Source organism: Eleutherodactylus coqui, chromosome 8, assembly GCF_035609145.1.
Source record: "Eleutherodactylus coqui strain aEleCoq1 chromosome 8, aEleCoq1.hap1, whole genome shotgun sequence".
In the NCBI taxonomy this organism is placed as follows: Eukaryota; Metazoa; Chordata; class Amphibia; order Anura; family Eleutherodactylidae; genus Eleutherodactylus; species Eleutherodactylus coqui.
The window spans coordinates 34,786,371-34,814,024 of NC_089844.1; the positions used below are offsets into that span (position 1 = coordinate 34,786,371).

General features: G+C 47.2%; 1 protein-coding gene across 1 annotated transcript; it reads right to left on the reverse strand.

The window, feature by feature from the left end:
* LOC136577461 (motor neuron and pancreas homeobox protein 1-like) lies at positions 1-26,060 on the reverse strand. The gene is made up of 3 exons (XM_066577362.1): positions 25,994-26,060; positions 1,325-1,485; positions 1-335 (listed from the first exon to the last, which is right to left on the reverse strand). The coding sequence occupies exons 2-3, from the start codon at positions 1,463-1,465 to the stop codon at positions 33-35; spliced, it is 444 nt and encodes a 147-aa protein (XP_066433459.1). The 5' UTR covers positions 1,466-1,485; positions 25,994-26,060; the 3' UTR covers positions 1-32.
* Between the last annotated feature and the right edge of the window lie 1,594 nt (positions 26,061-27,654).

Here is a 27,654-nt window from a genome sequence, read left to right on the forward strand (position 1 = left end):
TTTCCTGTGCCCGCTGTCCGCTTGTCCTTCCCTTATAGAGAGGGCAGGGCAGCAGTCTCTTCCTCAGAACAAAACGATTCTGGACTGTAGCTGCACTGAGCGGGAAGCCGCAAGATGTCCGTGCTGCCCTCTGCTTTTTGGAAGCTGGCGTCTTCTTCCTCATCTTCATCCTCCTCCTCCTCCTCCTCTTCTTCCTCATCATCATCATCATGATCGTCTTTAGGTAGCATTTTGCCCCCGGATCTCTGTCTGTCCGCTTGGCCGGACGGTCCCTGTTCTTTGATTTTGCGGCTTCGCTTCCATTTCATCCTGCGGTTCTGAAACCAAATCTTTACCTGGAAATAAAGGCGGAGAAGACATTTAACCAATTAGCAGTTTTATGCAAGAAAACATAAATCACAGCATTTACATTACAAGCTATGTGGACGAGGCAAAGAAAATCCTATTCACATGGTGCGGGAAAATTCCTCATTAATCCGCAGCAGAACGGACATGTTTGGCCGAGATGGAAACACCCCTTTAAATGGATTATGCCCAGATAGAAAGTTATCCCGACAGGGCAGGGGACAACTTTCTGGTTGGTAAGCATCTGAACACTAGGACCCCCACTAAGCCAAAGAACAGGGGTCCTGAGGGTCCAGGCATAAATGGAGCGATGGCTACAAATACTCGCTTTCGCTCCATACATTTCAACAGGAGGGACCGAAATTGTAGAGCTTTGATCTCTGCTATTTCCAGCACTCCCATTGAAATGAATGGAGTAGCAGCACTTATATGTAGCCATCGCTCCATTCATAAGGGGCCTATAGGACTTGTGTACTAATGTGTCCCGAGATCTTGAGATCAGAACTGATCAGTAAGTTATTGCCTACCCTGTGCAAAGGGGATAATAGAAACTTACGGCACAACCCCCATTTGAATAAACCCCCTTTTTGCTCTAGGTTCTCCCCACCATAGAAAACTATTTGTCCGTAATTTTATTTGCTTTTCCACCTGTAGGTTGCAAGTTTAACTTTAAATGAATGATGACGATCGATCGATCCCATCATTACCGGCAACACAGCTAGTTTTTTTTCTGGTTTAATTTTACCACTGATGCCCACCAGAGGGCGCAACTGCCTCTGAAATAAAGTTTAGTAGCCAAACTGACTAGTGCAAAAAATAGCGACAATGCATCAAAGAGGAGATAAAACCTGACCGGCTCTTATGTAGTTCAAAAGAATGAACTAAAAGAGTTTATATGTAGAACCCAAAATCAATCATGAGGTCAGCCTGATGGGACAGGACAAGAAGTATCAGAGGGGACTTCTGCCCATTCACTTACCTGGGTTTCAGTCAGCATAAGGGAAGTCGCCACCTCAAATCGCTTCGGTCGTGACAAGTACTTGTTGAGCTTAAACTGGTTTTCTAGCTCTAGTAGTTGTTGGCTGGTGAATGCTGTCCGAGGGCGTCTGCACTTCCCCATCAGTCCTGGCTGAGCAGAGGCTGCAAATAAAACGACCTTGGAGTCATTACAGTATATATCTCTGGTTATCTATACTACATTGTATATAGAAAGAGATCCCACAGAGCTACAGTACTATACACCAGCCTACCTAAAGTAATTGCCCATCTGAGCAAGAATTAGATGTAGTATTTGTTTCCATAAGTTAATACTTAGTGGGCTCCTTTGGCCCTAATGACATTGGATGCTCTCCATAGCATACTATCTACTAACGTCTGATATAGTTCAGCTGGCATTTCCCTCCATTCATCCTGCAAATGTCTGGTGAGTTCTCTCAAAGAAGATGGGCTCTGTTCATATTTCCTAATCCCATGTTGCAGCACATCCCAGAGATGTTCAATAGGTTCAGGTCTGGACTCTGTGCAGCCGGTCCAATCGTGGAACATCCATACCCTTAGACCAACATAAAACAGCGTTGGATGTGTGACAAGGCGTGTTGTCTTGTTAGAAGTATGGACGACCATTCCCAGAGTATTGTCACATTGTCAGCAGCACATTATTGTCTAGGATGTCAGGGTCACCTCCTTCTTGTCACTACAGCCAAGGACCGAGACCATGCCACGTAACACATCCCCAGACCATAACAGAACCTCCGCCGTACTTAACTGTTGGCACAACTGTTGGGTTTTGAGAAAATAACTCATATTTTCTGTATTGCGGATAGATTTTCGCAAGTTTTTCCCACTTAGAATTTAATATTGAAGTTGCCACCTCTTTACTTTTCCGATTTAGGACGGAAAAAATGGTTGTGCCAAACTTCATGTTTGTGCGGTTCAGATGTGTGTTATTAGTTACATTACATAGGCGGTCACTTACTTTCACGCTTAAAATTGATCAAGTTGCGACTCCTTTAATTTTCTTTACGACCTAAAGAATACTCGTGCCAAATTTCAAGTTTGTATGAAATTAGAGAATTAGATGAGGTGCATTACATAGGGCAGTGGTGGCGAACCTGGGGCACACACAGCACTCCCTGCTGGCACTCACCGCCATCGGCCACTCACCACTTGTGAATCCCGGCAGGGGCCGTGGCTCCCCGGTATTCTTGTATTATGTCGCCAGTAGAAGATAGGGGGGGTGAAATAATACAGGGGTCTGACATGTTGTAACGCCCCCAGCTTTTGATAGGCTGGAGGCGTGTGGCCTTAGTAGGGGAAGCGTCGGCGGCATCGGCGGCGAACGGAGCAAAGGGAGCAGTGGCAGCAACAGCACAACACTAAGCGCCGGTGGCAGCAGCAGCAGGGACTGCTGGAGGGAGCGGCGCCAGCAGCAGGAAACGGAGTACCGGCAGCATGAGCACAGCCACTGCCAGCGGCGGCTGGATGGAGCGGCGGCAGCAGCTGGAGAGCAGGACACGGAACGGCTGCAGCACAGACTGTGGGTACGCTGTGGGGTGTCGCTATTATGCAGACGGCCGCTGTGGGGTGTCATTATTACGCGGGGGGGGGGGGGGGGCTGCTGTAGGGTATCACTATTATTGCTGAGGGCTGCTGTGGGGTGTCACTACTAAGCTGGGGGCCGCTGTGGTTTGTCACTACTAGGCTGGGGGCCGCTGTGGTTTGTCACTACTAGGCTGGGGGCCGCTGGGGGGGGGGGTCACTACTATTGCTGGGGTATGTTTACATATGGCGGAATTTGGCAGGGCTGTTTCAAAATAGACCGAGTGCAGATTTTGGATGCTTTTTGGATACGGAAATGCTGTAGACTTTTCCACAGAAATTTCCGGTGAGGACATTCTGCAGTATTTCTGCATCTAAAAAGCAGTCAAAATCTGCACCCGGTCTATTTTGAAGTGGCCCTGTCCTTTTTTAGAACAACAAGGTAAAATCATACTTTGTGATAATCCCCGCCCCCTGACATGTTGGCACTTTGCGATAAATAAGTGGGTTTTGGGTTGCAGTTTGGGCACTCAGCCTCTAAAAGGTTCCCCATCACTGACATAGGGGGTCACTTACTTTTGCACTTAGAAAAAGTAAAGGGGTCATAACTTAATTATTCAATTGTATTTAGGACCTAAAGAATGGTTTTGCCAAATTTCAAGTTTGTATGACACCAGAAAGTTAGAGAATTAGTGGTGAGTCAGTCAGGGCTTTCGCCTTTATATGTATTTAGCTTTGGTAACTCCTTCTGCTGTATCACATCCTATATCCTGCGTCACAACACCTCTACTCATGATAGCCATGAGGAAGGAGAACAGAGGTCCATAACTTTGCAGTGAACTTGCTTTCTCTTCACAGACCAGATAAAATGAAGATAATTGTCTGGTTACAGAAACAACAAACAGTAAAAACAGAATTGTAGGTTTCATCAAATCTCATCTGCACTGATGTGCTGATCTTGATAAATCTTTGACTTCAAACGGAGCGCTCACCTGACCTACAGATAGTAAACTCCTCACCTCCAAGACGGTCTGTAGTTTTTGCCAAAGGATCTTTCTACTCGATATCACTTGTCTTCAAAGGCGCAGTCCACCCGTATAACTTTCCCGTAAGATATCATATCCTGCATTCATGGCCGATATGTAGACAGCAACTACTAAGAAGTGTAATATAGATCTACTGAATAGTCACTGTATTAGATCCCCTGGCCCTTTCACAGCTAGCGCTTTCCTGTATGGAAATTACTGCCATGCCCCCGAAGTGCAGCATAAAATCACGTGACAAGTTCCAGTGCGAGTCCACATTAGACGGGAAAATCCAGCGATCTGAGTGACTTCCAATGAGGCAGGTCATCGGTGCTGGACTAGCCGGTGCCGGCATGTCACTGCCAACCACGTGGGGTATGATCATTCGGCGGTGTGAGGAGTATACAGAGAATGGCGTGATCAAGAAAAAACATCAAGTGGAAGGGAATCCTGTGGACGGAAACAACTTGTAACCGAAAAGGGGTCAGAGGAGGATGTCAGAAATGATATTCAAGCGCTGCACAGTCAGGAAAATTGCATCTGAGCACAATGCTGGTGCTCCAACTAACTTGTTCAAATGCACAACTCATTATTCCTAATCATGGATTACGTATAATAGCTGACTATCAATTCCTGCGCCATTGTTTCAAAGAGAAACTAAAAAGCGAGAATGCCAGTGGGAAAAAGGGCACCAAGAGTGTATCACGGAACAACGGAAAACCATTGTCTGGTCAGACGAATCCAGATCAGAATTTGGTGCAAGCAGCATGAATCGAAGAAGCCTGGTTAGAACATGTCAGCACCTCCATTTAATCTACCGCAGCTACAAGAAGCTTCCTGTCCGCAGGGGCCTATATTCCTGCAAAATGATTTTGTCACCAGGTACAATCTATGCCAACTGCTGCGCTTCTGATCCAATCCACTACTAGATGGGGGTCTCTAATAAAGTGGCCATTCGGTGTACATACAGTATTTGTATATGTTCCCATGCAGCTGTGTGACAGAAGGCAGAGGATTACTCAGCGCCAGCCCCAGGTAAATTAATAAAAGCTTTAGTTGCTGGCAGTGAATGGCGCCCAGGTCTTTATCTGCTCTCTAATAACTAATGATGGTCTACAAACACAGATTGGGCGCAGTTTATAGAGGAGTTTACACAGTGTTATCTGGATCGCAGCCCGCGGGTCACAGTGCGGGGAGCGCACAATCAATATGAAGGGGAAATTTGCTACTCGTGTCAATATTATTATTAGGTGTGAATCTTCTGGCCACAAGGAGAGCCTCTCACGGGAACAAGCACAGGAGTGTGTACTCAGCCCGCGCCAGGTCCTCCCTGCAGGGATTTCATCAGCAGCCACCAGCAAATAAAGCATTAAGGACAAGAACAGGACAGATGCCCCCCTCCCCTCTTTATGCTCCGTTTTAATTTAGTCCCCTTTTCCAGGGGCATTTTGGTAGTTCAATGGTTGCACTATCTTCATGTATCGTTAGGGTCCTGAGATCGAACCTGACTGGGAGCGATGTATGTCTGCAGGGCATGTGACTATGGGATCTGGCTTTGGTAGTAATCAGAAGTTACTGTACAGTTACCAAAAGTAATTGGACACCTGGGCAAGAATTAGTAGTAGCATTTATTTCCATACATTAATACTTAGTGGGGCTCCTTTGGCTCTAATGACATCGGATACTCTCTGTAGCAAACTTCCTACAAACATCCGATACACTTCAGCTCGTATTTCCCTCCATTCATCCTGCAAATGCCTGCTGGATTCTCGCAAAAGATGGACACTGTTCAAATTTCCTTACCCGACGTTCCAGTTCATCCCAAAGATGGTTCAGGTTGCAACCGGTCTAATGATGGAACATCCATATCCTCAAACTAACGTAACATAGCATTGGATGTGTGACAAGGTATGTTGTCTTGTTGGAAGTATGGCCGATCATGCCCAGGGTATTGTGTTGGCAGCACATTATTGTCTTGAAAAATCAAGGTACACCTCCATGTTCATGGTTCTTGTCACTACAACCAACGGACTGAGACCATGCCACATAAAACATCCCCAGACCATAACAGAACCTCCGCCATACTTCACTGTTGGCACAACACACTCAGGCAAAAGGCTTTCCCCAGGCTCCTCCACAACCAGGTGTGTCTATGGAGAGGGAGTAACGTGATTCATCACTCCATAAAACATTCTTCCATTGCTCAACTGTCCAATGAGGATGTTCCTTGCACCATTGCAGACGGGCCGATGTATTACACTATATCCAATAGAGCAGTTCCCATCACAATCTATGGCCAACACCTCCAAGGCTCTACATCTTATGTAGCATGGTTTAGGACACGTGACATGCTAATAAGACACGATCCAGTCTACTGATGGGGGGGGGGGTCTGGATACTTTTGGTAAGATGTATATTGTGGCAATGAAAAAGTTGCAAACTAATACGTGTGTCACATCGGTGTTATAAAGTAACATTTTGCTCTTTCTGTGCTTCTCTTACTACTTTTGGGTAAGGGTTAAGGCATGGAGGTGACGCCTTTCACAGCCTGATACATTTACTATAATTTCCACTAGAAAGCGGCATAAATTATACTGCAAAACAAGTTTGATTTTCTGGTGCACAGACAGTCAAAATACTGACCCCCAGGGGTGTAGCTATAGAGGATGCAGGAGATGCGGTTGCACCGGGCCCAGGAGCCTTGGGGGGCTCATAAGGCCTCTCTTCTCCATATAGGGAGCCCAGTACTATGAATAAAGCATTATAGTTGGGGGCCCTGTTACAGATTTTGCATTGGGGCCCAGAAGCTTCAAGTTATTCCTCTGCTGACTCCTATACAGATGTTAGATCTACAGTAGATTGCCTACACTGGATGGTCACTTTATTAGAAACCCCCATCTAGTAGCACATTGGGCCTCCTTTTGGCCTTCAGAATTTCAGTAATTCATAATAGCATAGATTCCACTAGGTGATGAACTCAATTCTGCAGGAATATCGACCCCTGCGGACAGGAAGCTTCTTCTAGTTGCCGCACATTGGATGGGAGTGCTGACACGTTCTGACCAGCTGACAGGAAGGGGTCATTGATTCATGCTGTTTGCGACAAATTTTGACCTCCCAACAGGATGGTGCAAGAGAAATCTGGTTCATCTGAACAGGAGATGTTCCAATTTGTACGCACTTCTGTCCGCTGGAGTCTCGCCTTTCTGTTTCTCTTAGACACAACGGTGCTGGAACTGGTCGCCTGCTGAGGAACAAAGAGTTGGATATTTGAACATGTTAGTTGGAACCCAGCGTTCTTTTTGCTACAAATTTCTTGACCGTGCACCATTTGTTCATCAGAATGATTCCGGACATCCTTCTTTGACCCCTTTTGATGACCAGTTGTTTCCGTCCACAGGATCCCCTTTCTCTGCACATTTTCCCCAATCCTGCCATTCTCTGTATACTTTCCACACCGTTACATGAGAAAACCCCATGCGGTTAGCAGTTACATCCCGGCCCCGGCTAGTCCAGCACCGATGACCCGGCCTCGTTGGAAGTCGCTCAGATCGCTGGATTTTCCCGTCTAATGTGGATTCACACTGAAACTGATCCATGGAAAACTTGTCATGTGATTTTATGTTGCCTTCTGTGGTCATGGCAGGAATTTCCATACAGGAAAGCCCCAATCGTTATAGCCCCAGTATCTCTAATGAACTGGCCATCCAGTGTATATGGGCTGTGCTTCTGACAGTTCTAGTTACCTGCAGGTAATTCCCCTCTGTTTTCCGCATTCATCAATATCCCACATAACACGCAGGTATAGCAGCAGCCGGCATTCGCAGGGCGGGGGAGGGGAGGGTGCTGATTTATTGCTAAGTGGAAAATAAAACACTTCTTATCTTCTGTCCACAAAATGCACAAAATTAAAATATATTAATTACTGGCGCTAATCGCTGCGGGCTGCAGCAGGACTGAGGCTCTTTGTTCCAGGGATATTATAATCAACAGACCAGTCTGGTCGTCTCTCCTGAAATTAGCGGCAAATTTAAAGGCCCTTTTACATGGAACAATTATCGTTAAAAACTGTTCAAATAAGTGAAGGTGAACGATAATCATTCAGTATAAAAGTGCGCTAACGACCGCTCGCTTTTCGTCCGTCGTGGTATGGAGTAGACTCCGCTCCAAGGCCCACTCTGTACACACTTCAGGACCGCAGGACGTTTATAGTTGTTCAGTGGTCCTGAAGTGGTTAAATAAATATTGCATAGGACTTCTTTTCTGCATTAGCTCCTGAATCCTGCATCAGACACCTCTAAGGCCGCTTTCATATCAGCGCTTTGGAGGTTCCATCGTAGATCCGGCGCAAGATAGCGGAAGAAAAAGAGCTGCATGCGGAAACCAAACGGACCGCATTATGGTCAATGGGGTTCGTTCAGCGCGTTTCGGTTCCATCATAAGGTGGATCCGTTCGGCCAGGGAATTCCCCCTTCCTGCTTCCCTAAAACGGAACAGAAAAACGGAACCCCTGGCGTAGATGTGAAAGCTGCCTTACCACGACAGTCCTGACGGAGCAGAACCAAGTTCCATAACTGCGCAGGGAACCTGCTTTATCTGCACGGAGCAGATAAGATGAAGATAATTGTCTGATTACAGGAACAAAACAATAAACTAATAAAATCATTAAAAACAGAATTGGAGGTTTCATCAAATCTCTCATCTCTATTGATGGGTTGATCTTCATAAATCGTTGACTTCAAACGGAGCGCTCACCTGATAGTAAATGCATCACCTACAAGGCTGCCCATCACAAGACCGCAGGACGTTTAGGCCCCTCCACTCGGGCAATGCGTTTTACGCAGCTGAAAGACACATGGACGAGATAAAGCCGCGACCAAGTCCATTCACGGGGCGGGTGCGGAATCTGCTTCTGCTTATCTGCACATGGAGTAAACCCACTGAATGCAGCTAAGGCTCTTCTCACTCTGCACTCCTCTATCCAGCATTCAATCCCTCCCAGGACAGAATATTCCACAACTGCGCTGCAGAATATTCCAAAACCCCTGAATTCCGCACCAAAATCCACACTGCTATCTGCGGATTTTGATCCGGAATTGGCGGCAGGATTCGGCTATTTTCAATTCCACCCCAAAATCTGCATGTTAGCAGTGCAGATTTTGGGGCTGAATATTCCGCAGGAATGCATACTCCTCATCGCGGTTGCGGAATATTCCATCCTGTGTAAAGGGTCCAGCAGCGTTCCATGATGCACAAAAGATAGGGAAAATTGAAGCCAGAACAGACTGGATGGAAGCGCTGGGCTTCCCTTTGGTCTCACAGGGTTACCATCTCGGTCAGTCTTTAAAGCTAGATAGAAAAGTGCCATCCTGGTAGTTTAGTAGAGAGCAGCTGGTGGTGCGGTGCCATGGAGGGCTTTGTGGGTGAGGGTCATGAGTTTGACTTGAGTTCTGTAGTGGATGGGCAGCCAAGTGGCATAGTGCAGAGGCGTCTAAGTAACAGCTGGATAGGAAGAGGAGTTTGGCTGCTGTATTTAGTATGGATTGAGTCTGGTGGACTCTGAGGGAGGCCGATGAATAGCGAGTTGCAGTAGCTGAGAGTGGGTGAGGGTGAGAACGAGTGTCTTTAGCGTGTCTGTGAGGAAAAAACGGACGGATTTTGGCAATATTTCTGAGGTGCAGGTGGCATGTTCGGGCCAGGGATTGAATGTGGGGGTGAAGAAGTCAGAGTCCAGTGTGACCCCAAGACAGCGGTCAGTTTTTGAGACATGTCTGAGAAAAAAAAAAAGAGGACATGATATATGAGACAGCGGACAGACAGTCGGTGATGTTTTAAAGGGAAGGTGCAGAGATGTCACGGGAAGAAGTGTATAGCTGGGTGTCGTCAGCGTAGAGATGGTTTTGTAGGCCAAATCTGCGGATGGTTTGTTCGATTGGGGCTGTTTAAATAGAAAAGATGAGGGGGCCAAGGACTGAGCCCTAGGGGACACCAACAGCAAGAGGAAGTATAGAGGAGGTAGAGCCAGCGAAGAAGACGCTGAATGAGCCGTCAGAGGTAGGAGGAGAACCAGGAGAGAGCAGTTACCTTTAGGACGATAGAGCGAAGCATAGCGAGGAGGAGGTCATAGTCGACACTGTCAAATGCAGCAGAGAGGTCAAGGTAGAGTAGTCACTTCTCAAATTGGCCGTCATCAGGTAGTTTGATACTTTTGTGAGGCTGCATCCGATCGAGTATAGGGGGCGGAAGCCGTACTGGAGGGGGTCGAGGAGAGAGTTGTCAGAGAGAAAGCGTGTTAGGCGGGAGTAGACTAGGCCTTCTAATAGTTTGGAGCTGAAGGGAAGATTGGAGATGGGTCGGTAGTTGGCAGTATCAGTCGGGTCAAGGGTCGGTTTCTTTTGCAGAGGGAATATGATTGAGTGTCTGAATGAGGCGGGGAAGATGCCAGAGGTCAGGGAGAGGTTGAAGATGGTGGGGAGGTGGGTAATGACAGCCGGGGACAGGGACCAAAGGAGGTGTGAGGGAAGAGGGTCTCTAGCGCAGTTGGTGGGGCAAGCAGAGTAAAAACCAGTCTGGAGACTTCTTCCACTGCCATTGGTTCGAGTACAGATCGTGAATGAGTGATAGATGCGGTACTGAAGAGACCAGGATCGGGGTGGGGGCTAGCCGTGTAGTGTGTGGTGATTTATTTTAGGATATTTTCGATTTTTTTTCTTTGAAATGGGCAGCTAGCTCTCTGGCACTGAGATCCATTACGAAGGCCTGCTTTTGGGGGTTAAGGAGGGAGTGGAAGCTGTTGAAAAGTCGTTTGGGGCTGTGGAATAGTGAGGAGACAAGGGAGGTGAAATAAAGTTGCTTGGCATGGTGGAGGGCGAGGTTGTAAATTTATATTACAGTTCTGCATCAGAATGAAGCATCCTATTTTCAAATTTTCTAGATTACTGTACGCCAGATATGTTTACTCATAGTGTGGATTTAAACCCCCTGGGGTACATGCATTATCTGGTTTGCCATAGTTGTGTCAAAAACCCAGGGTTTTGGTGCAAGTGCCAAAATTGTGATTTTTAAAACTTTTTTTGCCAGCACCCACCACTTCATTAAAAGGGGTTGTACCAAAATTTGAAGTTATCCCTTATCATAGTATGGGCAATAGTTTGCAGAATAGTGCAGGTCTCATAGCGGAGACCCTCATCAATCTCAAGAACGGGCGTCCATTCTCCCGACCTCCTCATTGCGGGTTACTGCACTGCGTTTACTTTCAATGTAACTGCTGAGATACCTGAGCGGTACCAACCCACTCGGGTATTTCCATCAGCCCCATTGAAATTAACGGAGCACTGGCTATGCATAGTCAGCCAGCGCTAGCTTCTTGCTGACATCACTGTGATGGGAGAAGCGACCCCCACAGTGACAGGAGAGCAGGACACGGGATCAGCAGGGGTCTTAGCGGTGAGACTCCCACCGCCTGTCCTAGGGATATTCTGTGGACAGGGAAAAAAATTCACATTTTGGTACTACTCCTTTATAAAAAACTGTTTCCAGGGCTTTGTGTTAAGATGTGCGGCTGCGCCAGAAACTGGCGTAAAATATAGTTAAAACCTACACCGCCTCGTAACAAGGTTAGGATTTCACTTTGGTGCTGACAGATGTGACAAATATATTAAGAGATTTGCACCTTTAATACATTTGTCGCACTTAGGTCAGCACAAACACCAACGAATGTAAGTCGGTCTAAGTAAATCTGCTCCATTGTCCGTGTCTCGCACCACCACCAATGGTCGTTAGCTGGGTAAATGGTGATATAATAAAGTGATAAACACCTTTCTAAGCACACGGAGAGCCGCTCCGCACACATTAAGAACCATAATCTCCGATAAATAATCATGTTCCGTCTCACACAATTTTCACTTTCAGAAGCCAAATATCCGCCCTGTAGACAAACTCTTGTGTAAGGCGTCAGCGGCACTCATGCCCGCAGCGCTAATCTATGGGAGAGGGGGGGCAGCACTTTGTTAATAACACTGAACTTTCTATTCATGGCTGAGATCTTTTTATTTAGGTTAATGGGGCAGAAAATGGAGCCTCCCATGAGGTCAATGTAACAGGACACTCAGCCCGCAGGACAGTGAGCCCTCTGCTCAATTACCCTGGGTAATGTGCCCCCTGCTGCCACACTCCTGCCCCCAGGGTCATTGCTACTCAGACCCACCAACAGCACCGGGATATAATATATATTAGCAGCAACATCTACAGGACAGCCCGGAAGAAGTAGGCCAGCACCGCACTGTTAGCCTGGGTTCCCAAACAGCGGAATCCCGGCTGAAATCTCGCGGTTTTGCGGTTGCCAAAAACTGCGAGATTTCTGCCGGGAAAAGCACTGCTTCAAAACCCGCGGTACTTAGCCGCGGGTTTTGAAGCAGCCCGGCTGCTCGCTCTTCGGCAGCTGCGGCCGGCGCTCCCATAGAGGATAGCACGGCCGCAGTGGAGGAAGAAAAAGAATGAGCATGCTGCGGCCGGCTAATCCGCGCCGCTGTGCCGGCTTTGCCGCGGCGGATTTGCCGTCCCGTGTGGACGAGATTTCTGAGAAATCTAGTCCACATGGCTGGCTAATCCCGGGATTAGTGGCCGCAGGTGGATTTGCCGCGGTGAAATTCCAGACGAAATTTCCGCGGCAAATCCGCCCCATGTCAACCCAGCCTTATGGAAGCTATTTGAAATAAAATCTATCTTTGTTGCCCCTAGCAACCAATCACAGCACAGCTTTCATTTTACCTCAGCAGTATAAGAAATGAAAGCTGCGCTGTGATTGGTTGCTATGGGCAACAAGGACAGATTTTCTTTCAGACAGCTTTCATAAGAGCTTGGTGACTACCTCTCTATGGCCGGCTTTATAACATTATTTCCACTGATGCCGCAGTCCTGAGATGGTATATCTAATCCTATCCTATGTAATAGTGTCTGCTGAGCTATGTATCTAAGCTTATGAGCAATGTTTGACAAGCTGTGTATCTAAGCCTGTCATGTGGAATATTATTTGCTGAACTAATGTATCTAAGCCAGTCATGTGTCATTCTGTCTGCTGAGCTATGTATCCAAGCTTAGCATGTGTGATACTGTTATATCATGAGTGATACACTTTTTTTTTTTTAAAAACTATGCATCTAAAACTATCCAGTGAGATACTGTTTGCTGCGCCATGTATCTAAGCTTGTCACGTGTGATAATGTTTGACCAGCTGTGTTTCTAAGCCCATTGTGTGTAAATTTATTGGCAGTTTTAATGTATCTAAGGCAATTGTGTAATTCTGTCTGCTGAGCTATGTATCTAAGCTTATCATTTACCATACTGTTTGCTGTACTGTTGTATCTAATCCTATTATGAGTGATACTTCTCTGAACTGTGTATCTAAGCCTATTACATGTGACACTGCCTGCTGAGTCATGTATCCAATCCTTTGTAACATAGTATGCAAGGCCAAAAAAAAAAAAAAGACATATGTCCATCCAGTTCAGCCTATTACCCCATAATATATGTGTAGTGGCCCAGAGTTAATAGGGCCCCTCCATGAAGGTTATATGACCATCTCATGTCAATGTCTTGTCAGCGTCTTATTTGTGGCATGCATCAGATTTATGCATATTACAAGTCTGCAGGACTGAATGGGTTAATGTCTGGTGTGTCTTGTCCAATCTGGAAAATGTAACGTTTTGTGTGTATCGGCTGTGGTCATGTGACTGTGCCTGAGACATACCCTGTTTCCCTAAAAATAAGACATACCCTGAAAATAAGACATAGCATGATTTTCCAGAATTTTTGAGGATGCAAAATGATTTTTCAGGCTTGAGGATGCTTGAAATATAAGCCCTACTCCAAAATTAAGCCCTGCTAACAGTTAATTAGAAAGGTCAATTTAAATAGTGTCCAGGCAGCTATACATGTTAAAAAGTTAAACCTTTTTGAACAAAAATTAATATAAAGACACTGTCTTATTTTCAGGGAAACACGGTATGTGTTTGCAAGGATGCAATGAGGAGTAGTTTGGTCAGAAGGAAAGAAGTGGAAGTCTGTCGGTCAGGGAAGAAGAGTGAGGTCTGACAGTGAGTGAGTCAAGTGAGCGAGCCACACAGACACCGGACATCGGTCTGTGTGTGGAGGGAATGGAGGATGCCAAGCGACTTTCTTATGCTCAACATGGGCCCATTCTAGCCAGGAGACCTCTGTGTTGCTACTGAGCACCGGGAGTAGGACAAGCCACTTTACAGCAAGGAGAGGACAGACAGAGAGACAGAGAGAGAGTCGCCAGGAGCGGGATCACACAGATAACTGGGACTGTGGATTATCCGATTACCCCGAGAAACCTCCCTGTTGCACCACTCTAGTTTGTTGTATTTGTACCAAGACTGTTCGCTTAGAATTACATTGAGAAGTTTACAATAAACGGACAGAACCGACTGTTCCCGATTCTTGTTCAGAAAGTTGCCCGGTGTGTGGACTCCTTTATTTCATCTGGAAGATCCGCCGCAGGGGATGGAACAGTGGTGTCACGAGTGACAATCGAACATGAGATAAACCCTGGTTATAACCCCTGCGATCGCCCCCAGCAGTGACATGGTTGGGTCCTGAGCTACCCCCAGAGGAGGAAATGGTAGCACCCAGTGACAAGCCCTTTCTCTACCCTGCTGTCTTCTCAGACGCTGCATGTGATACTTCCTTCTTAGCTGTGTATCCAAGTCAATCATGTTGCCCTGTATCTAAGCCTCTAATTTTTTAGATTATCTGCTTAGCTGTTGTATCTAAGGCCCGTTTCACATGGGTATTGCGCGATTTTGCACAATGTGTGATCGCAGAATTCTGAAACCCATTCTTTTCAATGGTTTTCTTCACATTTGCGATGTTTTCACTCAGGCGATGTTGCGTGAAAAACAAAAATCGCGGCATGTTATATCTTTCTGCCGTTTGCTTTAAAGTCGCCCATGTTTCCCCATTGGTTCTTTGTTTTATCGCGTTGCAACACACAAACTTGTGACTTTCGTGCGATGCGCTTTTAACATTAGAAAGGCCTATTGTCTTGCGCGCAATAAAAATTGCAAGCGGTGAGAAAAAGCAGCGCTACACGCCCAGACATCTCATGAGCAAAATTGCAATATTGCCGCGATTTCCTCGCAGTGATATCGCGATCACCCATATAAAACTAGCCTAAGCCTATCATATGTGATACTCTTTTCTGAGCTGCGTATCTAAGCTTATCATGTAGGATACTGTCTCATTAGCTGTTGTATCAAACTCTGATCCCGGTGTCCAATTCCATCATGTTTGACCCGCTCTTCAGAGCTATGTATCTAAGCTTATCATTTGAGATACTGTCTGCTAAGCGGCTGAACACACGTTTATCATGAGTGATACTCTGAGCGGTGTATCTAAGCCGATCATTAGTAGTGCTGTCTGCTGAATGAGTGTATATCAGCTAGTCATGTGTGATGCAGAGTGTAACCAAGCACTACAGCCACCATCATGTATGGGACAGGTATAATACACAGTGGGGGAAATGTATTAAAGGGGTGGTCTCGCGAAACCAAGTGGGGTTATACACTTCCGTATGGCCATATTAATGCACTTTGTAATGTACATTGTGCATTAAATATGAGCCATACAGAAGTTATTCCACTTACCTGCTCCGTTGCTAGCGTCCTCGTCTCCATGGTTCCGTCTAAATTCGCTGGCAGCTTGCTTTTTTAGACGCGCTTGCGCAGTCCGGTCTTCTCCATTCAGCACGAGCCGCTTCAGTGTGCTCCCCGCTACAGCTCTTCTGCGCATGCGCAGACGAGCTGTCACTGCTCGGGAGCGCGCTGAAGCGGCCATTCTGCACCATCCTCTGTTAGAGGAAGGTGCAGAAACTGGAGCTGCCCAGCGGAGAAGACCAGCCCAGCCCAGCCCAGCAGCCCCGAGAAGCCTCCCAGGTAAGTGATGGGTCGGGGGGGGGGCTGCCGCTGCGCCGGGCTGCGCCGGGGGGGGCTGCCGCTGCGCCGGGCTGCGCCGGGGGGGCTGTCGCTAGGCCGGGGGAGCTAGCGCTAGGCCGGGGGGGCTGTCGCTAGGCCGGGGGAGCTAGCGCTAGGCCGGGGGGGGCTGTCGCTGCGATGGGGGGGGCTGTCGCTAGGCCGGGGGGGCTGTCGCTAGGCCGGGGGGGCTGTCGCTAGGCCGGGGGAGCTAGCGCTAGGCCGGGGGAGCTAGCGCTAGGCCGGGGGGGCTGTCGCTGCGCCGGGGGAACTAGCGCTGGGGAGCCGGGGGCTAGCGCCGGTTACCTGCTGTCTGGTCGGCGGCTGCGGGGCGTCTGGTCGGCGGCTGCGATGCGTCCGGTTGCCATGGAGACACAGCTGGCGGCGTCTCGGGAGCGCGCACGTCGGGCTGCAGCGAGCGACTGGGAAAGAGCCGGCGGCCATCTTGAGGAAACTTTTATAACTTGCTGAAACGCTGGAACGGTAAGTACGAACCAGCTAGAAATGTCATTTACAGGGGGGCTTAGTAATGTGTGTTTAATGGGGGGGGACTGGGCAAAAAAAAAAATTAACTGCTTCCTCGAGACATCTCCTTTAAGACCGGCATTTCTTAACGCCAATCTTAATATAACTTCTGCCTCGCCGCGTTGCGACTAATATGTTAAGTGCATCTCGGACCCTTTGTGCGCCTACAGAGAAATCTACAGGAGCTGGAATAGATTTCTGGCATAAATTATATATAAACATGACCACGCCCCTCCAGACAAGCCACACCTCTTTTCGTGAAAGTTGCACAGAGTGGCAAACCGCTCAAAAAGTCGCAAAATTTTTGTACAAGCGAGTTTTGCGCCAAATTGTTGACTTATTTATACAAAAAAAACTTTGATAAATCTCCCCCAGCGTCCGTACTGCGCCGACACCATTATATCCGTCACGGTCATCGCATACTGGATCGGAGGGTGATGATTAGATTGGACATGAGTCGGTCCTGTACGGCGGGGCTCCAGGCAGGTTACAGCGCCAGCATTATTTACAGCCAGTGCGATGCAATAAGACAAAGAGCGAAAAGTTTACAGCTTGTCATCAGCAGCACAAAGACGCCACTTACTGCCACAATTTATGGCTGACAGTTCCGCTCCTCCTCATGTATTGAAATGTCCTTGAGAAACAATCGGTGGAGTCAACCAGGGAATGTCAGCTCTTCCGGTGAATGCCATTTAATTTAGGCACAAGACTGGCACTGATCATTTATACACAACTTGGTCTACTATGCCAATAATGAGCTGGTGCCCCTCACCACCGAGCCTCCTCTTCCTCCATTGTCCTGATCATCATGTCCTTGAGACGTCCTTGTCTCTTGTTACTTTTTAATCAGTCATTAGATAATGTAGCTTTTAGGGCCCATTAGCTGCGCAAAACAAAAATTGCAACTACAGCTGCGCAAAATCTTATGAACGGACCACATTTCTGCGCTGAAGTTCGGAGATTCAGCCGCGATCTTTCCACGCTGAACAGGAGGGACTGAAAATAGGTGCTGCTGGAAAGAGAGATGAAGGGAAGACCCCCCGTGGGGATAAAGGGAGTCCCCCGCCGCAGGGACACAGTGCTTCTGGGTTTAGGGGTGCAGCAGAACTCACTCCCTCTCCCTTTTTTTCCCCAGCTCCCATAAGAGCCTATGGACAGTTCAATTTTTTGCGCACCAAAGATCAAGACCCATATTTTTGCGCAGCTGGGAATTTCAGTTGCTGACGTCCTATAAATTCCTTCGTCTGAATATACCCATAGGGAACCATTGGTTCCTATAATTGCAATTTTTCTGCGCAGCTAGCTTAGCTGCGCAAATTCCCTTGAGGTGCGTTTAGACTGAACGACAAGCAAAAAGTGAACAATAATTACTCTGTGTCAGGCTTTATTCTCACGAACATATATCAGCTGCTGTTTTCACGCTACCATATGATGCATTGGATTCCAATGCATTAGATCAAGCGGGTGATTTTCCGCCGCATAAAAGCGCCTGGCTGGCCAAGATAGCGCATTTCGGCCAGGCGCTTTCACGCCAGGCAGGAAAGCTACTATCTTTCTGGCCAAAATACGTTGGCGGCTGCATAGACTCCTATGGGAGCCTATGACAGCTGCCGGAGAACAGAGGTGGGAGGGAGTTTAGCGTGACTACTAAATTCTCTCCCCCTTCTCTCCACCTCTCAACCCCTTGCCAGCTGTTTGCAATGGATGGGGCGGGACGGGGCGGCAGCTAGTTGCCAAGCTGCCAACAAGGGGCGGAGAGGGGGCAGGAGCTTAACACACTAGCTCCTGCCTTGTCCTGCCTTCTCTCCCTGGGGGCGGAAGGGGAGGCTGTTTAGGAGAGCTAAAATGTCTTTCCCGCCCGACGGCATTGCGGGTTTAGCGTATATGCGCCAGGCCCTGGCCATCTGAACGGGTGCACAAACACCAGATGTGTGCCTATTCACGCATTCCTTGGTCACACCATGGCCATGACACGGCCGACCGAAAAAACGCTAAGCTTGTGTGAAAGAGCCCTAATTGCGAGTGAATGATGAACGCCCATTTTATGCAGGCATAAAAACCATTGTTGGCTCGTTCGCTTATCATTTGGGTTAAAGGGGTTGTCCCGCGCCGAAACGGGTTTTTTTTTTTTTTAAACCCCCCCCCCCCCGTTCGGCGCGAGACAACCCCGATGCAGGGGTTAAAAAAACAACCCCCACAGCGCTTACCTGAATCCCGGTGGTCCGGCATCTTCATACTCACCTGCTGAAGATGGCCGCCGGGATCCTCTGTCTCCATGGACCGCAGGGCTTCTGTGCGGTCCATTGCCGATTCCAGCCTCCTGATTGGCTGGAATCGGCACGTGACGGGGCGGAGCTACACGGAGCTACACGGAGCCCCATAGAGAAGAGGAGAAGACCCGGACTGCGCAAGCGCGGCTAATTTGGCCATCGGAGGGCGAAAATTAGTCGGCACCATGGAGACGAGGACGCCAGCAACGGAGCAGGTAAGTATAAAACTTTTTATAACTTCTGTATGGCTCATAATTAATGCACAATGTACATTACAAAGTGCATTATTATGGCCATACAGAAGTGTATAGACCCACTTGCTGCCTCGGGACAACCCCTTTAAGCGACCCTCGTTCATTCCGTCTCACTCACTTAGGCTGCATTCCCACGAACGCTGAGCCGATATAAGTCATCCTCATCTGCAGGGGGGGGGGGGAGGAGGATGGAAGCTCCCGCCCCCTCTCCGCCCCTCTGCACTATTTGCAATGGGAAGAGGTGGGACGGGGGTGTGGCTAAGTTCACCGAATTAACCCCGCCCCGTCCCGCCTCTTCCCATTGCAAATAGTGCAGATGGGCAGAGAGGAGGCAGAGAGGAGGCAGAGAGGGGGCGGGAACTCAGTTCCTGCTCCTGGCTCTTCCATCCTCCCCCCCTGCAGATGAGGACGACATATCGGCTCGGCGTGAAAACCGAGGCGATATACGTTCGTGGGAATGCAGCCTTATACATCGAATGTGAAAGACAATGGGTCTTGAACAAGCTAACGATGCATCTACCCCAATAAACAGGCTGCACGAGAGCCAACGAGCTAGCGGTGACATCACTCGCTCATTCAAATGAGAATCGGCTCATCTAAAAGGACCCTTACACGGGTCGATAGTCGGCTGAATGCTCGCTCAAACTAGAGATTATGGGCAACTGTTGGCCTGTGTACACTCTGCCCCCAACAGGGCATTGAGTGAGAAGCCAGTGACGCTAGTCGTTCCGCTTCAAAAGCTGACAACTACGAAGCAGCTTCAGGAGTTACAGGAAGTCGGACACATCCAAAATTCCATAAAAATGTCTCACTTTAACATACCATGCTAAAATCACTACAAGCGAGATGCCATGATACAGTGATCAACGCTTGTGCGTTTCAGACCAACAGGGTCCTTGTTCACAGCAGAAATTACCATTGAAACTGTATAAAATTTAAAAACAAGGCTAACCAATCACAATGTAAGGATTTACATATGAAAGGAAGTGCATTTTAAAGGGGTTCTGTCATAAAATGGTAGAGTTGGAAGGGACCTCCAGGGTCATCGGGTCCAACCCCTGCTCAATGGAGGATCACTAAATCATCCCAGACAGATGTCTGTCCAGCCTCTGTTTGAAGACTTCCATTGTAGAACTCACCACCTCCTATGGTAACCTGTTCCACTCATTCATCACCCTCACTGTCTAATATCTAATCTGTGTCTCCTCATTTTCAGTTTCATCCCATTGCTTCTAGTCTTCCCTTGTGCAGATGAGAATAGGGCTGATCCCTGTGCACTGTGATAGCCCTTCAGATATTTGTAGACAGCTATTAAGTCTCCTTTCAGCCTTCTTTTTTGCAAGCTAAACATTCCCAGATCCTTTAACCGTTCTTCATAGGACATGATTTGCAGACCGCTCACCATCTTGGTAACTCTTCTCTGAACTTGCTCCAGTTTGTCGATGTCGTTTATAAACTGGGGTGCCCAGAACTGGACACAGTATTCCAAATGAGGTCTGACCAAAAAAAAGAGTAGAGGGAGATAATGACCTAACGTGATCTAGACTCCATGCTTCTCTTAATACATCCAGAATTGTGTTTGCCTTGACTGCTGCATCACACTGTTGACTCATGATCACGGCTGTTGGGGTGTCAGCTATCAAGGACAGCAGGTATCTGTCATGTATGGAGCAGAATCAGTATCCCATAGTTCACTAGAACACCCTATAGCTTTAACTCTGCATGCCCACTCAGCTGCTGTATCTAAGTCTGTCCTGTGGGATACCGGCTGTAGAGCCATGTATCTAAGCTTATAATGTGTGATACTGTCTGCTAAGCTGCTATATCTAATTCTATCACAAGCTGATGCTGTCTGCTGATCTGTGTATGTAAGCCCATCGTGTGTGATACTATCTGAGAGGAGCAGACACTGTATATTAGTCGGTGATAATACATACTACGCACTATAAACACCTTGTGGTCTTATCATCAGTCCAGTGATTAAATGTACATTACCAGCGGCTGATAAGCGGCATCTTTCCCGCCACATAATTATCTGGATACAAAGTTCTCGTGTCGTTCCTGTTCGCCGCGGTCGCGCAGTTGTCATGTCCGCCAGTGACAAATTAACTTCTGGAATTCTAATCAAACAGCAATCTCAGGTTCCTCCAATTACCTGCAAATATGCGGCACCCACTTCTTGGACATACGCAGGATCGGCGCTTCGTTCCAGTGATTGTTCAGGGTAAATACGTCTTCATCTCATTGTACGTGGGTGTATACACAGCGACCGGCATGCACATCCGATGGCGTACAGGTGCGCACACGTCACAAACAGCAACCGTTTACATTTTTGCATGTACGCCTGTGTGAAACCGTACAAGTGTGTCGGTATACCATATTCCGCGCAGCATACGCTGTACCAGTCTGCCATAGGCGGCCATGTTGTGATCACATAAATTGCGCAAAATACGTGCGCAAGAAAAATCGCAGCATGTTCAATCTTGGAGTGTACTATGCGTGCATATACGCCAAGATAGTACACGGCGATGGGCAGTACTAACTGTGTCACGCACGTATATCTCAGAGTATGCACGCATACTTTCGTTCGAGCCTGGCCTTGGAGCGGCTTCACACGAGCCTACGGCAAAAATGAGATTTGGAGAGAGGTACATAATCTGTATGTTGCACGTGTGTCTGCGCACAGTACTGTACTATTTGCACACGCAGGGCCAGTTTACACGCACAACACACCCTTTCTGTGGATTTAATGCCCATTTAAAGCCTAATGAGCTCCAGATGTGTTCTTTTTCTGCATTTAGCATGGTGTCACACCCTTCCCCTTGTGTATTTTCTAACCTTCCATAGACTTCTATGGGACTTTTGTGCACAAGAGGCAGGAAAATGGAGCAGGTCCGATTTTTTTTTTTCCTGTGCACGCAAAACATACTTATTAAGAAGAATACTTTGAAATCAATGGGCTCTATTCTCTGCGTTCAGCGCACGCATGCGCAAATACTTGGACAAACACAGTTGTCTAAATTTTGCCTTAAAAAACGTGTCTTTTTGCGTAGCTCTTAGCACAGATCCGCACAAGTAATTTGTCCTGTAAATGGATAAAACCCCACCGGAATTTCTTACGCATAAACTGGAAAAATGTGACATTAAGGGCGGATTCAGACGAGCGTGGTCTTCTCCGCAGTGTTTCCGTCCGCGATGCAGGAAACAAAATCGCAGCATGTCCTATCTTTGGGCGTGCCCTTGTATTGCATCTCCCATTGTTTGCAATGGGGCGAGCAGCAGCATCGCAGCATGTACAAGGTGCACGCAGTGTGATGCGAGGTTTACCCACTGAAAGCAATGGGAAAAACGCTGCAATCTTAGGGCTTATTCCAACGTGCGCATATCAGCCGGGTTTTCACGCCCGTACGATATACGCTGTCTCTCTCTGCAGGGGGAGGAGGTGGGCCAGGAGCAGTGCACTGAGCTCCTGCCCCCTCTCCGCCCCTTGCTACTATTTGCAATGTAAGGGGGCGGAACTTAGCTCTGCCCCCGCCTGGCCCCTCCCATTGCAAATAGTGGTGAGGGGCGGAGAGGGGGTGGGAACTCAGTGCACTGCTCCCAGCCCGCCTCCTCTCTCTGCAGAGAGGGACAGTGTATATCGACCGGGCATGAAAACCTGGCACGTTGGAATAAGCCCTTATGCTGCGGCTGACAGGGGCGGGGCTAGAGGGATTCCTCCATAGCAAGTAGAGAGCTTGGGCATTGCTAGAGGGCAAGAAATCGCTCATTAGTCCTATGTTTTTGCCCAGTGAAACAAAGCAACTAGTGTGGGATTTGTCACTCCGTATGAACAGGCAGTTGTTAATCTTTGAGTGACTGCCTGCTCACAGTAAATGGAGGCAGGAAGCCAGTAGAGATCTCTGATGCGCGCAGCCTCCATTCACTGAACGGCTATTGCTGTTGTTGAAAGCTTCTCTGCCCAACAGTCGTCTCATCTAAAAGTACCATTAGATCCAAAGGTGCCAGGTAAGTATAAGAAGGTGGCCAGTATCAGCCCTAGATGCAGGGGTTATCAGCAGCTCAGGATTGGAGTGCCATGTGGGTATAAGAAGGTGCAAATATCAGCCCAAGGGCTAGGGGTTAAGCATGCCAGGTGGGTACAGTAGGTACTAGTATCAGCCCAATTTACAAGGATAGACTTTCCAAGTGCCTATGAGGCTTCCTTCACATGCCATTCACACGGGAAGGTGCTGTGTATAGGCAGAAAAAAAAAAGAAGCAGTGAACATCAGCAATCGGCAGAAATCCTCAGGATGACTAATAAGGCTTAATTAGGGCAAGCTGTCTTTTCCAAGGGTTGTACGCCCCCTCCCTTTTTTCCAGCTAGAAATTTATGGGCGTTTGCTGTGTATTTTGGCAAAAGATAGGGCAAGACCAATCTTTTCACACGGCGTATAAAACCGGCGACTGAAAATTGTCACGTATGTGCTACTTTTCCCAGCGCAATTTTTACATGGCCGAAAATCATTCTTCTAAATGAATCCAAAGTTTTGCATGATCCCGATTTTCGGGCGATTTTATTTTATTTTTTACGTGGGTAAATATAGTCGTGTGAATAAGCCCAGTGGCTGTATTTACACAGGTGAGTGCGATGTAGGTCAGTGAAACGCTTATTCTGAGAGAAAATTGCTTGTGTATAGTAACCCATTGAAAATAACGGGCTGCCTTAACAACTAGCAATTGAACACAATACGCATTGAAAGATCCCCCATGTAAATCCAGCCTCATAAGGGCTCCTGCCCACGGACAGAGCGGGATACGCCCATGGATATCCACCGCATGAGTACCTCGTTTAAATACGTGAGTGCCCGCGAGCAATTGCGTAATTCCACCGCGGAAATCCTGAGGTCTCCATTAATACTATATTAATGGAGACCTTCTGCAGCGGAAAAACGTGGTGAATTAGAAGATACCACGATTTTTTTAGCGCGGCGCAAATCCGCAGCAGAATCACGCATGTGAGCACTGAGCTTTTAGGTTCAATAGAACCTAATAGCTGCAATATACCGTCGTGGGAAGCTTGGCAGAAATCCGTCCGTGGGAATTAGCCCTAAGAAGGTGCCATAGCCAGCTTGCAATGCAGAGTTTAGGGTACCAGCATCAGCCTGAGATATAAAGCTTAGTGTACCAGATGGGCATAAAGAGGTGCCAGCACCAGCCAAGGCAGCTATACAACACTAGGCTGGGCAGTGTTCTGGCAGGCATTCCTCAGCATACAGAAGCCAGGGGCTACAGACAATGCTCTGTGACCTCTGCTCCTTCTATGACCTCCTTGGGGACTCTCAAATAAACTGTTGACATTTACTTAAATTGATTTTGACTGAGGAACAAGAGCCGCTCATTGCCTGATCCCCGGAGAGCCATGAACTGGGAACAGAGATAAATCCTGGCAGGACACCAGTGACAGATCCTGATGGCAGTGTGTATGCCACAGACAGACTACCTGTTACACATAGATACAGGCTGGGTTACTCACACTGGACTGTTTGTCTTTATATGTTGTGATATTTTGCTATTATTATGTAGCAACAATTGTATAACTAAATATTTACGTTGTATCACATGGGAAATTCTCAAGCAAGGTTCACCTCTGGATGATCTGGAACAGCCGTCTATATACTGGATATATACTTATCCCCACATAACTTGCATTGATCATCCGGATAGCTATCAGTACGTAAGATGCACATTATGGTCAACTCCCGGTTATACACAAATAGTGTTACATGACATGTAGAGTTGCCAGATGGAAAGCCACCAACCTGTAAAGCTGGGTGTTCATATATCAGTTGTGTCCGGCAGGTAGTTTTATTCCGGAGCTGAACACAACTGTTGACATTTTGTTGCACTTTGCGCACCAGATTAGCATTCGTAACTGGACAGAAAAACGCTACATGCAACCATTTTTTATGATCGGCATAGAGAGGCATTGGACCTCAAAACTGATGCGCCTGATGCCTCCAGCTGGTTTCAGATGAGCAAATTTTAGCTCCTTACTTTCTTTGTGTTTTGGGGACCCGGATATAGAGCGAATGTAAATCTATATATCTAGTCACATGGCCGTATTTTTTATGGTCGTTTTTTGGAAATGCAGCTTTACCTATTTTTTGTGGGTTTTTTTGCCTCTGCACTACTCTTTTTTTTTTACCAGGCTGATCAGTGTATTACCATGACCCAAAAAAATATATATAAGCAAATACCGATGAAAATGCTGACGACATATGGCTGTCATGTCATCTGGAACACGTTTGTAGTTTGAATGCGTTTCCATATCTCCTCTGAAATTGGCATTAAACTGTCCCATGGAAAACTAGGTGATTAGTTTCTCTTTGGGGTTTCAATAGAACCCTGGAGATAAAAAAAAAAAAAAGCAGGACGGCCAGATATATGGGAGCCTAGCCTTAGGAAGGGCTTATTCAGACGTCTGTATATTTCATCTCTCTGCAGTCCATGTTTGCACCGGGCTGCATACAGTACACAAACACATTGACTTTAATGGGACTTTTCGGACATAAAAATAAAATAAATCTTGTTATTTGTGAAGCTCTTTCAAGTAGTTTATTTATTACCCCCCACCAAGCTGGGTACTAATTTTACCAACCTCAGAAGGGTGGAAGGCTGATTCAAGCTTGAGCTGGCAGCCTGAACCATACAGGGGTTGAACTCGCAACCTTCAGGTCATGTGCAAGAGCTTAGGACTGCATTTCTGCTGCCTTAGCACTCTGTGCATGCAATTTTTTGCACAGAAACAAATCGCAGCATGTGCTATTTTCACCGCTATCACGGATGAGAGTCGGATATGCAATGCCCACAGGGCTTTAACAGCACAAAGATGTGCATTCATGTGCTGTCAGATGCAAGTTGAGCCTGAGAAGTGTGTATGCGGATGGTTGGATATATTTTTGAATTATTTGCCGTACTTTTTGATATTATGTTAAAGCACCTCTCTTCTGTAACATACCCTCCTTCATCCTTCCCTATGATGCCCTCACCCCTGCTACTCACCATGCAGTTCAGGTCCCCTGTGCAGGAGCAGCCCAGCCCTCAGCCAGTGCTCCAGGGGCAGGGGCAGTGAGGCTGCTTTAATATGCTCTGGTCCTGGGACAGGAACCCCTGAGAAGCCACTGTAGGAAAAGTGAGGGTGCTGCACAGTGCCCAGGGTGGGCATGTGGTACAGAGGTGCAGAGTAGAGTCCATGTAGAGGCAGGAACCCAGCTTTGGGGTACAGCTGCGATATAGGGTTAGACTGCACCAGACTAGACTCTCTGCCCTGCGCTGGGACCATTATGGGGTGCTCTTCAGCCAGGAGGGCATCAATTCGAAACTTTTGTGAATTTTCCATTACTTTCTGCATGGCTAGAGTCCTACAAGTCTTATGGCTTTGATGGCTTCTGTGGTGAGTAGGGGTAACCAATTGCAAGCTCTGTGGTTCCTTGCAAATTCTTAATGACAGGCTGTAGGATAATAACACATCTTGGAGCTGCAGACAGGCAGCAGGGTTCAGGCTTCTCACTGTCCGGTAGGAAATGATTGCAAGTTCTGTAGTCCTTTAATGATCCTCAAAAATTATTTCAGTAGAAAGTGGGGTAATAAGACATCCTGAGGGTTTTTGATCATGGAGCTTCTGGATAGATTGCAAGCTCTGTGGTTCTATTGGAGCTGCAGAGAAGAGGATGAGGTGGTAGATCCTTGTCTTTTTGACTAAGGCTTGATGCTCTGGAGATCACTTAGTGATTTAATTAATTAATTGCAAGCTCTGTGGTGCTTTCAAGTCCTTAGCAAAGCCTTTAGTAGATGCATTCAGCAATATCCTGTGGTTGCAGAAAGGTGCATGAAAGTTGTACTCCTCCTCTTCTTCTTCTGATGTCTAGTTGCTTGCAAATCCAAATTTGAAACAACTGTATAAACTCCCCAAAGTACTTGGCTCTTTGCACTTGAGTACCCAACTGAGTTCCTGCTGCTTTCTCTCTCTCTCCTGGAGCCTGGTGCCAGCTTCCCATTGGTTGTCAAACAATTACCTCATGCCCCCTATGCTAAGTGGCAGCATTGCAATCTTCTAATGAGCTAAGTAGCCTCTCATTGCAACAAGCCAAACCCACTGTAGGTAAGATCCTGGCTGGTCCATCCTCTTACGTCCATCTCTGCAGCAGTGGACCATGAGAGAAGTATGTGGCACCAGGGTCACATCACCAGGAAGGGCACAGAAGTGCCTAGGGTGATATAGCCAGGGTCTCCAGATGTAGCTCCTACTTTTACAGGTCACCAAAAAGCAATGCACAGAAAGTTAATGTTAAATCAGGGAAGCAGGGGTGTGTGGTGGGAGTAGTCATATATACTGACAGCTGTGCGGGTGTGGGGTGATGAATCATTTTTATTACTATGATATTGTTAAGGGAATTTCTGCACAAAATGAAATAAAACAATTATAGAATAACAGAGAATATAGAGAGAATAAATCTTACATGTTACAATATAAGATGTTAACATTTACATTGGGTTTTTCATATATTGTTACAACAGGTAGCAATGTATGATGATAAAATATGACACTGTATGAATATAATATGCAGAAATATATAAGGATAAAATGTAACAATGTGTGAGAATAACATAATGTGGAAGTCAGGCTACATTCACACGGGCGAGCAAGATATCACTATTGCCAA

Coding starts and splice junctions, on each gene's coding strand:
- LOC136577461 (XM_066577362.1), bottom strand. CDS start 1,465: ATGGGGAAGTGCAGACGCCCTCGGACAGCATTCACCAGCCAACAACTA. Junction 336..1,324: donor TTATGCTGACTGAAACCCAG/GTAAGTGAATGG, acceptor CTTTATTTCCAG/GTAAAGATTTGGTTTCAGAA.